Source organism: Rissa tridactyla, chromosome 18 (genome assembly GCF_028500815.1).
Source record: "Rissa tridactyla isolate bRisTri1 chromosome 18, bRisTri1.patW.cur.20221130, whole genome shotgun sequence".
NCBI lineage: Eukaryota > Metazoa > Chordata > Aves > Charadriiformes > Laridae > Rissa > Rissa tridactyla.
In genome coordinates this window covers 4,356,459-4,374,581 of record NC_071483.1, presented here as the reverse complement: position 1 = coordinate 4,374,581, position 18,123 = coordinate 4,356,459, and the positions used below count along the sequence as shown (strand labels likewise).

General features: G+C 49.1%; 1 protein-coding gene across 1 annotated transcript in view; it reads right to left on the bottom strand.

Annotated features, from left to right (window-relative positions):
• Nucleotides 1-17,368, bottom strand: part of ARID1A (AT-rich interaction domain 1A) — a 60,597-nt gene extending 43,229 nt beyond the window's left edge. The window contains exon 1 of the mRNA XM_054223523.1: nucleotides 16,197-17,368. Within this exon, the coding sequence (XP_054079498.1) occupies nucleotides 16,197-17,342 (1,146 nt within the window). The 5' untranslated portion in view covers nucleotides 17,343-17,368. The remainder of the gene's footprint in view (nucleotides 1-16,196) is intronic.
• Nucleotides 17,369-18,123: the final 755 nt, after the last annotated feature.

Genomic DNA, 18,123 nt, shown 5'->3' with positions numbered 1-18,123 from the left:
ACCATTAAGATGCCGTATCCACACGGCCTCCAGGGATGAGGGCTTGGACCTCCCACCTCTAAGCCGTCCCAGTAGACTAAACCTCTGCCGTATTTTCAAATTCAAAGGGCACTATGGGAGTTATGCTGCCCGCAGCATCAAGGCACCAGTGCCTTGGTCAAGACAAACCCAGTTTTCCGTGTTCTCACCGGTGTCAAGCTATATGAGGTGTGATAGCCCCTGCAGATAAAGCACAGGTACTTGTGAACAAACATGATACACACAGGAGGGATTGCCCCAAGCTGGCACGAAGCCTTGCAGACCCATCAAAACCAGCCAGGCTGCAACGATTCGCACCAACTGAAAGACTGGCCCAAGCAGACAGTTACTCCCTTGCAACACCATCCAACCATGGCAACGCCATGGCGTCACCATGAAAACAGAACTAACGGGGAGCCAGGCACACAACGACATCCAACGGGCAACAGAAGATGCTTCAGCAAACCCCACTTTCAATCGGTCGCTCTCATGCCTCAAGTTTGCACTTCAGACACTTCCATGCCTGTTCCTATCTCCCGAAGCTCGACACACAAGCGACTCCAATTCCCCCGTAACCCATCTAGAGGGTTCAAGCTGAGAAACGAGCACAAACTAACAACTGCCCTCATTCACGAGCAAACACGGTTCATGTTCCAGTGAGGAACACTTTCATCTGATCTATTTAAGGTGCAACTGGCTGTGCTAAGGTCAATATCCCAGCCTGAACTCGCTGTCTTTTACAGCCTTCTGAAGGGCCAGCACACTGGGTCATACTTCATTGCCTCTCCTCCTGTGGTGGTCTGCTTTAAAGAGAGACAGAAAAGGCTCAGGGGAAGCTAAAGTTATGATAAAAAGAGAGATCTTCCTGCAGTAGATGAAGATGCCCCTAAAAGACAAAACACCTAGAAAACCCTGTGGTAAACACTACGCGAAGTGTATCAAGTGTCTCACCACGATAGTTTAAAGACAAGGGTGCTTTACTGAGAACATCACCATAGAAATGAGCACTTCCTTTTTTGCTTTTCCTCTCCCTTTTTTAAACTTGAGAAATTCACTCATTTCCTTCAATCCCCCAGCCTGCGCCAGCACCGCTCAGCGCCCATCAGTCGCTCTCCTTGCCCACCCGCCAGGGCAGCACCCACCACTTTGGGAAACAGGCACACCAGTAATGAAGCAGGCTGGGTCGCTCTGCCTCACACCCGTAAGCTTGGGGCACCAAAACCTGACTTTTGGAATATAGTACAGGATTGGTTGCAGGGTTACAAACACCCTTTGGAAACGTGCAGGACAAATCAAGTTTTATGTAAACTACAGAAAAATAAAACTCCCCATCTCGCCCCTGCAAATCCTAGAATCCAACTTAGATCTTAGCACATAACTAAGAGCCGATGTATCATTATCATCTCATTATCAACAGCCAATGCAGATTAAATTATTGTTTGCCAAAGTGTTCGGATAACTGACCTCTGCTCTACAGTTTCAGTTCTGCAAGTAGAGGGAGCCTGACTTTTTCCAGTAGGTCAGAGTTTGACCAAAGACACTTTCTATTCCTCTAATCTTCTACTAACACACAGACCTCAGAATAAGCTAACGCTACAGACAAAAGGAAAACGGGACATTTTTTTAAATTACTGCAGTCACCTGCTTCTAACCAAGATTTATTTGGAGCTTCTGTAAACTTAAAATCAGCCCTGTTAAATATTGCTCCTCTCCTTGACTCTACATTCATTACACCAGTTCCTTTGGGGAGATTTTCTGTAAATCCAGGATACTAAGTCTTACCAGTGGAAAAAAGATGAGTAAGTTTTCTCCAAGCAGCTATAGTGTGAACTATATCTTCCTGGCTAAACACAATTCAGTAATTACCCCATTAACATTTCTCAGCAAGAGGCCAGTCCACACACCTCAGAGGACTTTCCTAAGCACCACTCTTACTAATACTCTTCAAATTGATTAAAACTGACCAGAGTTTTGCTTACAGGATGTATCATTACGGAATGTTTTATTAGTGAAAGAAGTCAATTCAGAAGAAGGTGATCTGGTGGGGAAGTGAAATGAGAGCCCCACCTCAAACCCTCCCTGGAAATAACCCAACGGGGGTACAGCGTTCACGTCCAAAAACAAGCGGGGTTCTGCGGGGTTTTTATTATTCTTTAAAAGGTGGAGGGCGAGAAGGTGCCAAGCCTGCCTGTGTTTTAAACAAAGTGCATTTGTTGATCTCATCTTTCCTTTCCGGCCTGACTTTAAGCCCTCCTTAACAAATTCAACAAATCCAGCTTATCAAGGCTCTGGATTTCAGCTCCTTCCTCCAGCCAGTCTTTCTCTCTGACACACGGTCATGCTGCTTATCACACCACGTTATTTAGGTATCTCTCGGGACCCTCAATATAATATTTCAACCACTATCATACCTAAAGACGACACGCAACTGGTTTTCTGCAACCTTCAGCATCTACTTGAAGGCGGGTGCACGCTCACGTTAACAGGATGTTTTTCTGGACTTGTGAAAACCTGTAGTATAAAAGGAGCTAAAGAAAGATTTACGCTGAAAACACTGACAGTGGGCTGACCTGGGAGAAGGGGAAACTCTGCTTTGTTATCTGACAGCCCAGCCCAGCCTGGACAATGGGTTCCTTCTTGATCAAACAGCTGCTGAAGTGGAAGCAGGAGCTGACAGCTACCTACATGGTTAATTTTAACGTGGCAGGAGACTCTGACAAACTATTAACTGAATTAAATGCATACAAAATTAACAAAGGATTATGATTCTTCTGCAACAGCTGGAGACTCGGGAAATTTTCAAACATTTCAGAGCCAAATTATGCAGTTTGCTATTTAGACGGCCAGTGTGATCTCTAACATCTCCAATAATTTAAGCACAAAAAAAAATATATTTCCTTCTAGCTAAACAATTAGGTAACTAGCTGGCCTGTCCTATCCCCTCACACTCACACTTCAGCTCACTTTAAAAGCACACTATTCAGCCAACTTGCCCCAAGACTTCCAAAGTGCCCCTGTTGACTCCTCCCAAAATCTAAGTGACACCAAGATGCAAAGAAAGCTGCATCTCAGCTCCATGGGAGATGATCCCAAGGAACATGTGATAGTTGTAATGAGGTGGTGTTCCTTTTAAGATGGAAAGGAACTTCCTTCCTGAATATTAAATCAGGCTTTAAGTTTAGCCAAACTCCTACGCCTGCTCTAATGAACTGGAGGCAAGTCAACAAAAAGATGGTTAAGTGTCTCATTACAGCTTTTTCATTCCAGGCCTACTTACACACTAGAAGGAGTAAGCAAGCTCATGTTGTACCACAGAAATGGGACCAGGCCAAGAGCAAGCCATAAAAAAAGCAAGAGGAGGAAGAGCTAGGATGGAACAGCAAAATTATTCGAAGTGTCACCACTGCTTAAGTGATCTGATTTTGATCAGTAAGAGAGCAGCTGCTCCAGATCGCTAGCAAGATGCAAAATATTTGCACTAAGCACCATTGAAAACCTGAAAGGGCTCCAGAAACCCCATAAAAACATGCAGACAATTGTGACCTGTCGCAAACTTCAGTCATCCAGCTAATTCTCCGTAACCCGTTTCCTTTCAAACAAGCAATACCAATCTCATGGACAGACTTTCACCGCTGAACATGGTGGATGCTTTCCAAAAGTTTAGGCCTGAAGAAGACCCAACGCCAGAGGCTCACTAGAGTTTACTTTCCAGAACAAAGTTAGTTTTGTCAAGTCATTAAAAGCCCTTTCCGCACAGAAATCCGACGGGTGCCAGTACACATTCAGGAGTTGATAAAGCATAGCCTCCTAGCTTTCTAAAAACAATTTCTCGCTAGCTCTTCATCCATAAAATGCAGCATTGCAGGTTTCTACCCACTTGTGTCTGTCTAAAAGCTCAACCTGTATTTGAATATCTCATCACTTCGCAAATTTCTCTCATTTTACACCAGAATGAGTGGTGGCTGAACAGACTCAACTGGACAGGTTAATTCCCACGACCTCTTTCCATGCCAGGTTGGTAAGGGCACACCTAAGAAGCATCTCAGGATCAGGTCAGAGCTCTGAAACGCCAGAGGTCTCTATGGTTCTACCTTTCCTACTGCACATAACGCTGAGATGGAGGAGGACGCAGCCACGCTCACCGTAAGAGACAGGTCCAGCTGTCGGAGACTACCTCATCCAAGGACGCAGAGCTCCATCCTGTCCAGAGCAGCTGCCTGCGCTAGTAAGAGCTGCATGTCGGGGCCTGTAGTTTCTCCAAGCCACAGTTCAGCATTACACAGGCTCTCCCTTGCGCCTGCAGAATAACTGAATCTATTTAAAAGTGTGTGTAAAATCAAAATAATCCAAGAAATCTGAGTTTTGGAATGCATCTGTGGAAAAGGATGAGGGGGAACAGGTTTAAACTGAAAGAGGGGAAATTTAGATTAGATATTTGGAAGAAATTATTTGCTGTGAGGGCGGTGAGCCCCTGGCCCAGGGTGCCCAGAGAAGCTGTGGCTGCCCCATCCCTGGAGGGGTTCAAGGCCAGGTTGGACGGGGCTTGGAGCAACTTGGGCTGGTGGGAGGTGTCCCTGCCCAGGGCAGGGGGTGGCACTGGGTGGGCTTTAAGGTCCCTTCCAACCCGAACCATTCTGTGATTCTAAAAGACAGGAAATCTCAGTTTAAGTTAGCACAAAACTCCCTAATCTATCACTCTCGCCTCCTAGACCCTGAATTCAAACTCACAGTTCAGTGGCGGGCATGAGTGGTGGACATCACCTCCGCTTTGTGAGGGGGTAACAGGAGTCAGACAGCTGCAATTGCCCAAAGGCACACCCTTATCCCAGCCAGGAGCGCTGGGATGATCACCTGCTAATTACTTCAAGAGTATCTCAAGCAAACCTCAGTTACAGGGTAGCAGCACATTTTGTATCGCACTGGCCTTAGCCCTGGTGTCACCTCATGAGGAAGTAACGTAGCACACCTTCGACCCTGTCCATCCCCCCTGACACCCCCTGCACTACTTTACAGGAGGGATCCAACACGATACAAGGTAACAAAGCTTTGTTCTGCTAATAAGAAAAGTTATTTCTCTTCTCATTCCAGCAGCTGACAAATTCGGATGCTATTTTCGTGGATTTTATTGAGCCTTCTCTTAATTTAGCCTTAAAATTCAGCCTTCAAGACTCCACTTCAGTTCCACGGAACCAAAAATATTTAAAATTGCAGTAATGACAAGTTACCATCTGCATTTACCAAGGATGCACTCGGTAACTTTGTAGCAAGCAACAACCGATCTCCAGTATTTATACCTAAATTATCTATTTGCATCCCCAAAAGCAGAGCCGCTGTCACGCCTGCGTCGGTAGGAGAGGAGGAGGTTGGGGGAGATGAAAAGACAACGTAGCAAGAAACTGGGAGCTGCAGCCAAGCCGGCTCCCAGACAGCAGTGAGGACACGCTACCAGAGCCTTCATCAAGCCAAGGCTGTCGTGATTCAGGCTCGTTACACTGGGCAAGCCCAACACGAATCCTAGCCCCACAGTGACACAAGGTCATCGTTATTTAATTTAAAAAAAAAAAACAAAAACAAAAAAAAAAAACTAAAAAACAAAAAACCAGCCTTTGCTTATAGTGATTTATGAAGGTTGGGTCTGCAACCCCCCCGGCTCGCTTCTGTCCTTGGGCTTTTATTCCATCTACGCCCAGAAAAATCCAGCTTTCTTTTAAAGCAAAATGAACGAAGTGGGGAGTTGCTTAGCGAGTTAAAAGGAGTGTGTGCTGGCAGCTGGTGAGAAGATACAAAAAATTCATAACTGTGCCAATGCCATGGGGGGAGGAGGAACAGCCAACGCTGCAAAGTCTTCACTGGTTTCAGGAACAGGTATAACAAGAAACTGTAAGACAACTCATATGAGAAAAGGAAGATGAGACATGACTGTACCTTGACAGCAGTGACAACTCCGAACAGTTTATTGCCATTTACAGAGTGATCAGATTTAAAGCTAACCTTAATACATGTTCACCACTCAGTACAAGTATCGCTGTTGCCTTGACACAGTGCACTTTCAGCACACTCTGCATTCATCATTAAAGCCAGTAAATCCACGCTCTGAAGCTCAGCAGCAAATTATACCTCGACCTCCTGATACAATATGCCTAATGAGTTATTCGCCTGAGCGTGCGGACAACAGATTGAGCACCTTGCTCCAGAGAAGGAGAAGGGAGGCAAGGGTTAAGGGCCAAAACACAGTTGAAAGCCGAGGAGCGCTCAATTGCTCTGGGATATTCCATAGAACACTAATCACTTCATCTGATTTTAATTCCTGACACCAAATCAGTATATAGCTTTTCAAAGGAAATCTTGTCCTAGATTGCAAGGTAATCAATCACAATTAACGTGGAAACAAGCTTTTACAATGCCGTCATGCCTTGTGAACCAAACAGGAAGGCCAGAGAAGGCGCTTTAGAAATACCTTTAAAGTACAGGCAGGTAGGATAATTTGGGATAGTTCTGTGGGCCTCTTCTGCACATCCATGAGCAGACAGTAGATAACCAGGCACTTTGCTTCTCCTCCAGAGCACGAGCTGAAGAAGAGTGTTTTTATGCCATTTTCATTATGAACCCCCATCCAGGATTAGCATCGCCCCAAAGTTCCTTCCCCAATAACGTGCCCTATTCCAAGGGAGCCACATTCCACCCACAGGCAGCTAGAAACGACATTTCCAGCAAGATGATTTTTTGTAAAACCAAAGAAAACTGTTCCAGGTGTAACCCCAATTCCAGAGAGAAAGCACGACCCAGTAGTTATAACATTAACCTTGATTTTGAGAGATAGGGCTTTGAGCACCTACTCTGGAGATTTCCCATGCATCCAGCTGCAGGGCACGGAGGCAAGGAAAGGCTTCCGAGACATGGAGAACTGCTCATACGAGCCTTGCTGGTATATCACGATAAGCTGAAAGACTAGGAGATACTTTCATACTTAAATACTTCTTGTCACAATACTGTCCAATTACCAAAAAAAAAAAAAATAAAAAAAATAATGTTCAAACCTGTTACATGCAGCAGCTGCCCTGAATCCTTTCCAGGGAATCCAAAACACTACAATTAGCACAAGCCCCACACACAACAGTAAAGCAAATGAGTCTGGGGTTTGCCTTTTTTTTTTTTTTAATTAAAAAAAAAAAAAAAAAAAAATACCCCCCACCCAGACAGCTACCCCAGCCCGAAGGGCAGGACTCCAGTACTCCATACACCACCGACACAACACGTGCAGCCACAGCACAATAAAAAAGCAGTTTCTGGGAACACGGGATCACACTCAGTAAACTGTCATTGAATGCGAAAGCCTTTTCCTTGATTAGCTCTAAAGTCAGAGATACTTTAAAAAAATATAATAAAAAAATCAAGTTTTAACTAATTCCAGCACTTTCACCATTTCAATGTATCTCCTGCACAGACGTAGGAACTTTTCTTCAAGCCATTTCACAAGGAGTATGTCTGAGAGAAGACCACCTCTAGTCTGGCACCGGTTTAATTATTTACATACAGTTAATGAATACCAGATTCTCCTCCTAAACCTGTACAGGGTGCATAGTCCTACAGTCATTTGGACTTTAAATCCATCACCAGGCTGTTACGAAGTACGAAACTCCAAACAAGCCTACAGGAAGGATCCCATAGTGAGGTACAGAGTGAGCCCGGCCAGCTCCGGGGCCCTGGAAGTTCAGGTGGCAAAGCGGGACAGTCCAATCCCTTCAACGCCATCCCCAGTGAGCAGAATCATCTGGAAGTAAAGGGAGACATTTTGCAATTTAACTAGCAAGTTTATCTCAACGAAATAGGGGACAGGCAGAAAGCCACACGTTTAAAAGCAGGTTACCATACACTTTTGCCTCTGTTCTCCATACCTAGAGGGACCAGGACAACAAGAGATACTCAATTAAGATGATTTGAGTCGGAATATTTTTCGTAATGTCCAATGATAAGGGTAGCAAAGCAAAGCGGTAGCTCCATTGCATTTGTTGCTGTCTGCCCTGTTCCCAGGTAAAGCTGATCCTGCCCTGGAGCAGGACAGCACGCTAGGTGACCTCTCCAATTCACATCCAGACCTCTGTTCAACAAGAAAAAATAGTCCCCTACAAAGGCGACGCAGGCCAATGAACTAACAGCAAGATTTTGCAGGCAGCACAGACTGCACTGCACATTCTCCTCACCAGAAAGATCAAATTCGGTGCAGCAAACCCAAAACAGAATGGCCATTTACAGAGCGGGTACCCTCCCTCTTCTGCACCTTGTGCTTCTTGGACCCGTATTCACGCTGCTGAAACTACCTCTCTGCACACTGTTAGTGTTAAGAAAGTACAAACCCACTGTCGATAAATTTTGCTGGCCGTGTTATGCACCGGTCTGAGCATACCCCAGGTGCCAGCAGAGCAGGTCTCCCAGCACGGCGTCCTGAGGTGTAGCTGTGGCCTGAGCGCAGGTTTTAAAACATTCCTGTTCTGTTATTCACAGGCAGGGTGCCAGAACAGTGCTGACATCAGAAGGGAAATGGTAATTTTCAGGGTTTCTCTTAGTCAAACCTGAATGAAATTTCACAAGTGAGTGGAGGAGGGGGGGAAAGTACTTGCTTAACCCAGTAATTCTCCCCTGGGGGGAAATTCCAGAGTCCTCTGAACTTGAAGAATTTCTCTTTGAGAAGAGTCGGGGAATCTCTTGGGATGGAAAGTCACGGCTTCCTTAGGCCACGGTCTGACATCAGTGACCACCGAAACACCCTCTGCTCCCAGCCACATCCAGGATGTCACCGTCACATCCCACCAAAACCGTCTAAGTGTTCTTCAGTCCCCTCTGGTTCACCACACGGCCAAACGCACCCGCAAAACACAGGGCAAGCCCACAGCACGGGGGTCTGCTCGACGCAGAGGGGACACCGGCTGCGGGTCCCCCCACAGCTGCTCTAAAAACTACTCCCCATGTCTAACTTGCAGCTTCTTGGAATACTTTGGGTATAATATAATTATCCAGGAGGAAGAGAAGTTACTCAAGTTGAAGAAAAGGGGGGAAAAAAGAAAATAAAAAGTTAGTAGCAACTGAATTTGTCCTTGAAAGAGTTTCAATAACTATAGCTAACTTAAAGAAATACTGATATGCAGATTATCGCATGAAATGCCAATAAGTGTAATGGAACAGTAGCTTTTTCAGACTTATTTACACAAACTGATTTTTCAAGGGAATTTCATAGGAATTAAGACACATACACACTTTATCTTCACCCTCTGACAAATTTCTTTACCGTATTTACCGAATGAACTGATCCCCCTTCTTTATTTGCTCCTACCCACTTCTGTCCCTTTTTTCTCACGTAAAAGAGAACGTGATTAGGAGTTAGATTCTAGCTACAGTTATCATTTTACTCAGAATATATAAAGCAAAAAACCTACTTGCTGAGAAATTCTGTAGTAGCTTTTATTAAGTTTACCTATCATTATGTAGCATCCTTTACCACACAAAGCTCATGCTTACATTGTGTAAATACCTACTGAGCTGTCACTTAAACTCAGAAATACTCCAGAAAGAACACCATGACAAACCTGGAAACGCTCTTCTCAATGTAGTCCAAAAAACCTCAAGATTGCACAAGTTGCACGACTGAACTGCTGAGTTATTACACTGGGAGTGCAGGTGCACAGAAGAGGAGTAAGAAATGGGAACCCCTCCCTCATCCATATGTTAATACAGATTATCATCTGATTAAGACACTACAGGAACTGGTAAAATATGTACATGAGCTCAGTCCTGAGAGAAGCAGCTCCTCCTGTTCCAGCCCTGCTTCTTTCGTTCTACGAGCCTCCAAGGGCAGGCTTGGGTGCTGCTTCTTTAAGCGCAGAACTCCATTAAAATGGTCTTAACAATATATTTAGCTAAAACCGTATCGTAGGGAGGAAAGCTGGTCCCAGGCTTACAGCACAGGATGAGGCTCAGAAGACCTATATTCCACTCTCCGCCCTGTCCCAGCCTTAGTGCCTCGCACATCAACGTCTCAGCTGAAAAACTGTCACTGGAAGAACTGTAGACCTCATGTTCCTCCTCTGCATACCAGGGCGAAACAGAAGACTGCCCAAAACCTCAGAATTTCAGCCTTAAGAATGACAAGCATACACTCAATACAGCAGAGATGACATTAAATTTATGATTGGAATTTTACTGGGATCGGTTTATAAATACAGCATGGTCTTCTTGAGCCAACAGAAAATACACACAAGGTCTCTCTTTAGGCAACCAACCCCTCTGCTTTTCCAGCCACTAAAATGAAAAAGGCATCAACTCCTCTGTGTCACCCAGGAACAGGTGGACAGCAGGACCCAGAGAGAACACGCGGCAGTTTTGGTCCAGCGTGCCAAAGAAAACGGCTTTTTTCTTCCAATCCCACCTGTCATTCACTGCTAGCTGGAGATTTATGGCTTTGGCTAACAGACATCTAGTATAGTTTTACCACTGCACATGCATAACCTCCGGACAAATTAGAGGCTGAACTTCTTGAAATCAGCACACGACGGAATAACTTTTGCAGGACTTCTCCTCAAAAACATATTTTTCCCCAGGAAAACCGTTTCCTTTATTTTTTCCACCAGAACAAAAGGGGAGATATTATTCTGCATTCTTGCTGATGCTTTAAGGGCTCTTCCAGAAAAAGCAAGTAGCCGTAACAGCAATGCTAAATCCTGACAAACTTCCCTTTTTCATTCCCCTCCCTAATTACGCTTGCCTGCCTTCGGTTTCTGCTTTGCTACTGCTGCTACTTGAGAGTTTCCAACATTCTTGGCAGGAACTGGGCAATGGCATGCTGATGAGCTTTTCCCCAGAGCAATCCATCACACAGGAGCTGCAATTCAAAAAAGAAATCAAACTGACTAGACAAAGAATTTCAAATACCCAAAGTAAAAACTGGAAAGGGCATCTTTCTCCTCTAATATTGTAATTACCGAGATCACAGATTCAGGTTCATAGGGTAAAAACTGGATTTCCAAGTTGGTGGTGTTCCTTTGAAAAGAGTAGGAAGAAAAATGGTGGAAAAGTCGCCTATGAGGTAACAGATAAAACAAACAGCTGCACTATTTAGCCTCATTTTAGACATTAGTTTCTCTCTGAAGGAAAGCTGCTGGGTTTTTTAATACAACCTTCAGGTAAGACCCCTAATAGGGTTTCATGCAATACTCCTATAACGTAGTATTCATTGACCAGCGTTCTCAAATAAGACTACAAAAAAACACCCACAGTATTACGAACATACCAAGCTCACAAGAACAGTAAGACACAGCTGTCTAACAGAACATTTGATTCCCATGCTACCCCCAACCCCAGTTTCTAATATTATTTAGGAAGAGGGAAGAGGTTCTGCCTGTTTGTTGAGCAGTCGCTTCAGGAACCAGAAGTTGTAGCAGGTAAAAGGAATTAAACCAGACAGACAGTTTTAGGAAACCAGTAAGTACTCTCACCAAAAAAAAGAAAGGCCCGAAAGTCAAACATACAACCTCCCAGACATCACACTTCTGTCTTGCAACCAACGACACGATTACAAGAGACACCATATGTAGAAATCCTCCCCTAGCCTGGATAATAAATAAGGATTGACAGAGCATTTCACTTATACTTTGTAAAAGGCAGGTGGGCAAGCCTTGCTAACCCCGTTTCACCGAGGAGAAAAAATATTACAGAACAATCCTGTGGTTTATCCCAGGTTTCCCAGCAAACTGGTGCTGATAAGGGTACGGAAAATAAGCTCCACCTGAGAGTCAGAACCGAGGTTTACTCCTGTATCCTACACATAACCTGCCTAGAAACACTGGTCACCTCGAAAACGAGCATCAGGAAGACGGTATTTCAGAAGAGATGAGATTTTAAGAGAATCGGGCAACCCTGGGTTTACTTCAGAGTAGCGCAGAGTATTCGAAAAGGTAAGCCAGCAAAACCTTCAGCATCCACACCAGAATTAACTACATCTTAACAAAATTAAACTAGCACAATTTTCCTACTTTTTTTAAAACAGGGAAGGCCTAAAATCACTCATTCAGAGGCCAACGCTACCCCAGAAAAAGAAGATGCACCACTCTCCTTTTTGTTGGAAAGATCTAGCACATCCTACACCTCGCGAGCAATGCGAGGGCTCCTAACATTACAATGCTAAGCAAGGAAAAACCCCGCGACACAAGCCAACGGGAGCCAGGTCTCAATTTCTGATTCCAAGATATCACAGCTCATTGGCAGCACAGAGCCATTTGGTGCCAATTTAGTTTAAAAAACATATTTTCGACAACATTTTTCATGCTTCACTTGCTACTAAAGTTGAGATCTAAGTCAACAAAAAATAGCTATTGTATGGCAACAGGCCCAAAAGCATTTTTTTTTAATTAACACACAATTTTTAAACTGAACTTACAACAGAGGCCTAGAGATGTCCACGTGCCTATGGGGAGGTTATCCAACACGTCAATGTTTAATGCGATCCAAAGACATCTCCCGTTACAGGAGATGTCATTTGCTGTAGTGAAAACGCATACCACGAGAGATGCCCATCTATTAAAGGGAGGGAAGTCCTTTCTCTTAAGCAGTTTCCTTTAAGTCCCAAGGCACTGGGAAAGCCAGCGTATTATGAAGAACTGCTACACACTCCGAGGGGAAGGGGGGTGGAAACAAATACACGATAGAGCTGGAAAAATTGAAAACTAAGATCCTGGCCTGGTTTCTTACAAGTCATTCCCACAGAAAAAAAAAAAAAAAAAACACACAAAAAAAAAAACACAAAAAAAACCACCACAGATTTCTCATCCCACACACTGTAAAACAGCCATTCTGATCTCTTGATCCCACTCCGCATTTCCCAGCTAGAAAGGTCATCAGAAGAAAAAGAAACACAAAGTCGTCTATCACAGCCTCGACAGGCACGGAGCGTGTCTGCCTTCACAGCCCCAGCGTCCTGGGACCGGCCAGTGAGCAAAGGTGTCCATGAGGGCCACAGACTGGAGCCCACCTCTGTGCAAGTGACTACAACACTCATCTCATTACAGAAAATATTCCACCCAAACAACTTTCACGCCAGAAATTACTTTGCCTTTCTTGATGAACCATGTGATGAAACTCCGGCATCATTCATACATCCTAAAAAGTACGGAGAATTAAAGGCACTTCTCTTTTCTGCGTCATCCTGCTTCCTGTCCCCAGAACCTCAGGTTTGCTATCCCAAGGATTCCCGAGCTGCTTCTCTTGCTAGCCTTTGGTCAGATGAATTACATTCTCCTCTCGCTCTCCCAGAGTTTCTCAGAAGTTAGGTGGTAAGTACCCACTCTGCTCATCACTGCACAAAACAAAGAAGAAACACAAAGCTTTAAATTCTTCCAATCTAGGGAATTCAACAGAGTACACAGCAAAAGGAGGCTGTAATCTAGGACTGGTGCATTATTATTAATCAACTATTTCTTGTGGGCAGCACAGATGACGTGTGGAAGCTTTTTTCATCATGCTAGATAAGTCTGTTCTTTTCTTTTTCCAGTAGGGAAAAAAAATAAAAAAAAGGAATTGTCAGTTTGAGTCCAATATCCTTGGCACAAAAAGGATTTTGGGGGAGTTGACTGGTTTTTGGGATGGGGGAGTTGTTGTTTTACTTTTTATATGCGCTATTTGTACTACCTAAGGTTCAACTAATTCTCAGAATAACTATTCATTAATAATCCCGGTTGATGGGACTAGTTACTCAGATATTATTGATACAGCACCTCATGAAATCAAGTTAAATTCATTTTCCAAGACAAAATAAGCTTCTTTTACAAATTCCTAACAGAATACTGACAGAAGTACACTTTTGCTGGACAGCAGTAAAACACCTGCTTGAAAAGGTCTATCTGACACCGTATTTTAGCACACTTTTTATCTAAGCTGAAATTTTCCAGGATACAAAAAGTACCTTCAAGTAAACACCCTCGCGTTCGTGACATCTGTCCGAATGTCTTGCAAGTATACATAATCCTATTCCTGAGGAGCTGAAATCTTCACTGAGGATAATCGAATACTCGCTACCAGTTACCGCTGGACAGTTTGATGCCCACAGCGGAGATAAGATCGGCTCTCTTAGAGAGCGCTACTTCAATCTGACAGAAAAGACAATTAAGTAATTCGAGACGCCGAAAGGGACATCGCCTTCGGTAATCAAGGAACAAAAATTAAGCAGTTTTCAGATCAACACAAGAGGAGTACTGAGCGAGAAGGGAAACTCTGGAGGCTGCATGTCACACTATGCTGTATCAAATGCCCACGGCCCGAAGTTAGAGCAAAGTACAGAGAAGGAAAAGGGAAGCCAGGCCTCGGAAATGCATGTCTAAAAACAGAAAGTAAGCTGGTTTTAATCAAGGTTTCCAAATATTAGACACCTGCACCTCCTTTCCCTGTACCTAAAATGTCTGATGCATACCCTGTACTGCTCTCCGCACATTTTCTGGCCATCCCTATTTCCAGCAAACAGGTAATTCTACACATACAACGATAAACATAATTCTCAGGCTCGTTTTTGCTATTTGCATTCCTCCGGGAAGCAAAGAGTTGTGACACTGCTGAGCCTGACCACCAGCAGCATCCGACTGTCTGTAGTGAGTCCCTTTATTGATGGGGGGAAGGAGACACATCAGCACTTACTCAAAGTAAGTCAAAACGTGTCCCAAGACATAGACCCAGAGGCTCAGGCCTGTCCTATATTAAAGCTTTATTTGACGTAAATTGATAATTCACCATTTTCGGTGCTTCAGCCACAAGTTTGGGATTGATTGTTTTGTTGTTTGGGTTGTTTTTTTTCCTTTTTCAGATGGTAACACACCCCAGAAACCCCCACATTCTCCATCTAATAAAGAATCCAAACAGCCCCAGTTTTGAAAAGGGCCAAAATTAGCCAGGAACAAACGCATCCTCAGATCCATCAAAGAAATCATTTATACCAAAGGGAAAGTCACATAACCAAAATAAACAGCAAGCCCATTGTGCGGAGTGGCCCGGCCACTGTTCCGACAACACAGACTCTTATTTCCAGCCTGCATAAAACATCACTAAGCAAAATAAACCCAAGGTACAAACAAAATGCCATCGCCTCCCCTTTTGTTCCAGGCACAATGCGAGCAGGGCAGGCTGTCTGGGGGCTCGGTGTCGTTCCCCCCCCCCAACCTCGGGAGACGGGGGGGGGGCAGCTGCCACCAAAACCACCCCAAGGTCACGGCCGGTTCCGATGAGGGGACACACACACACCAGGGCAGTGGGGTCCCGGGGGCTGGGAGGATTTAAAATAAAAAAAAAACAAAAAAAGAAAAGAAAAAAAACAAAAAAAAAAAGAAGAAAACCGAGTGTAAAAGTTTATGAGCTCATCAGGATTGTTGTACCATTACATCAGAGGCAATTATAAATGGCCAAGAGCAGGAGATGGGGAGCCAATCAGATCACAGATAGGATGTCAACCTAAGACCAACTGTCTCCTGGCTTTGACAGAAGGATTTTACCTCCATAATTCAAATCCCAAACCAAAGCGATCCGCACTCGCTGCTCCCATCGCCCGGCTCCTCGCCGCCGCTCCCCGCCGCAGGCCCCGGCCCACCGGCCCCGCGGGGAAGATGGCCCCCACCCGCCCGCCCCGGCCGACCCCGCCGCCGCCCCGGGCGGACCCCGACGGGCCCCGACGAGGGGTGCGGACCCCCGCACACACCGGGGAGGCGGAGGGGAGAGGAAGAAGCCGGGCGGCGGGGGCCGGGGCGGCGGATGGCGGCCGGGCCACGCGTTGGCCCAGGCGGGCCCGCCCGCAGCCCCCAGGCCCAGCCTCCCCTCGCCGCCCTCCGCCGGGGGCGACCGACCCGCTTCCCCCGCCGGAGCCCACACACACACCCCCCAACCCCGGAACGGGCCGGGACGGCGGCGACCGTTCACCGGGAGCCTCGCACAAAGGCCTGGGGAGGGAGGAAGGGAAGGCAGCGAGGCAGCCATTTTAGAGCGAGCGAGCAGGCACAGACAATGGCAGCTCCCCGGCAGCGCCGGCCCGGCGGGGGGAACCCGCGGGAGAAGCGCCAGCCCCCCCCCACCCCGCGCCCCTCACCGTGCCCCCCCACCCCGGTCCCGGTCCCGTTCCCCCCCCGCTCCCCACCCCGCCGCCGCCCCGGCGTTACCTGCTGGCTCCTGCCGAGGGACTGTCCTCCGCCGCCGCTGCTCCCGGGGCTCATGGGCGCATGGTGGCTCCTCGGCGGGGCCCCGCCGGCCGCCGCGGCCCAGCCCTGGCTGTTGCCCCCGCCGTACTGCGAGACCATCTCCGCTGCGGCCGGCCCCTTGGCGGCGGCTCCCCCGTCCTGCGGCCCGCCGCTATAGTCGCCCCCGGGGTACCCTTGGTAGCCGCGGGCGGAGCTGGGGGAGGTGAGGAGCTGGTTGAGGGTGGGGGTGGCGGTGGGCTGCGGGGTGGCGCCCCCTCCTCCTGCGCCGCCGGCGGCCGAGGGCCCCATGACCCCGAAGCGCTGCTGCTGGAAGGCGGCGGCGGCGGGGGACTTGGCGCCGGCGGCCGGCGGAGCGGAGCTCTGCCCGCTGCCCCGGGGGGAGCTCAGGGCGTAGGCCTGGGGGGGAGGCGGGTAGGAACCGGCGCTGCGGCCGGCGCCGGCCGCGTAGTAGGAGTTGTACTGGTGGTTGGGGAAGCCGTGCTCGGCGCCGCCGTGCGAGTTCTGGGGAGGGGGCGGCCCCGCGGGGGCTCCCGCCGGCCCCGGGTAGGACTGCTCCAGGCCTCCGCTCTGCAGCGCTGCCATGCCAGGGCTTTGTTGTCCGCCATGTTGGTGGAAGGCAGCGGCGGCGGCGGCCGCAGCGGCGGCGGCGGCAGCGGCCTGGGCTCCCCGGCCGTAGGGCTGCCCGAAGCCGTAGGCTGGCGGGGGCAAGGCGGCCGGGTGGGAAGGGGGAGGCTGCTGCGGCGGCTGCTGCTGCTGCGGCGCCCCCACCCCGTCGCTGCTGCCGCCGCCGCCACCGGGCGGCTCCGGGAGGTTATTGTTCAGGGTGGCGGCGGCAGCGGCGGGCCTGGGGCCCGGGTTCCCGTTCGAGCTCTTCAGGTCGGACTCGGCCCCTGCGCCCCCTCCGTTGCTGTCGGCCCCGTCCTGCAGCTCCTTCCCCGTGGGGCCCTCGCTCTCCGCCTGCTTCTCACCGCCGCGCTCCGCTGCCGCCGCCTCACCCCCCGCCTCCTCCGGGGGACAATCCCGCTGCTGCGCCTCCGCTTTCTTCAGCTCGGATGGAGCCGGGGCGCCCAGGCTGCTGGCGGCGGCGGGGGCGACCTGAGCAGCCATGATCCCCCCCCCCCTCCCCACCCAGCCACCCCCCCCGGACCGGTCCCCCCCCCCCCCCCCCCGAGCTGCTCCCTGCCTGGCCGGCCGGCGTGAGGCCTCGCTGCTCTGCTGCTCCCCGCTCAGGCGGCGGCGGGCTCTTCAGGGCAGCGGGGGCTCATTCCCCCCCGGCCTGGTTTGGCGAGGCGGGGAGGGCTCCGCTGGGCTGGGCTTCCCGGGGCCTGGCCCCGCTGTACCTCCTCGGTTGCAGCCGGCGGAGAAAGGGGGAGGAGGAGGGAGTGGGGGGAAGGAGGAGGAGGGGGGCGGGGGGGGGGGGGGGGGGGGGGGACCCGGGACGGGGCTCCCGGTGCGGGAGAGGTGGGAGGGAGGGAGGGGGGGGGGGACACGGCGGGCGGGCGGGCGCCGTCCCCCGGAGCCGGGCCGGGCTGGGCTGAGCCGAGCGGCAGCTCCCGACTCTGGTCCGCCGAGTGGGGCTCACTCCGACACGAGGCTCAGCACTGCCATTTTACCCAGCGCCGCGGCCGCCTGCCAAACCCGGAGCGGAGCGGAGGGCGGCCCGGACGGGAGCCTTCCCCCCCGTCACAAAGGAGGAGCGGGGCCGGCCCCGGCCGCTGGCGGCTCGGCGCGGCGGAGGCTGCCGCACGCAAAACCCGCAGCGGATCGGCGGGGCGCGGGGCTGGGAAGCCGAGAGAGTGGCGGGGTTGGGGGGGGGCGGGAGGGGGGAGCTGGCGGGGCGAGGGGACGGCGGCCACCCTTACCGTGCCGGGGCACTTCCCAGGCGACG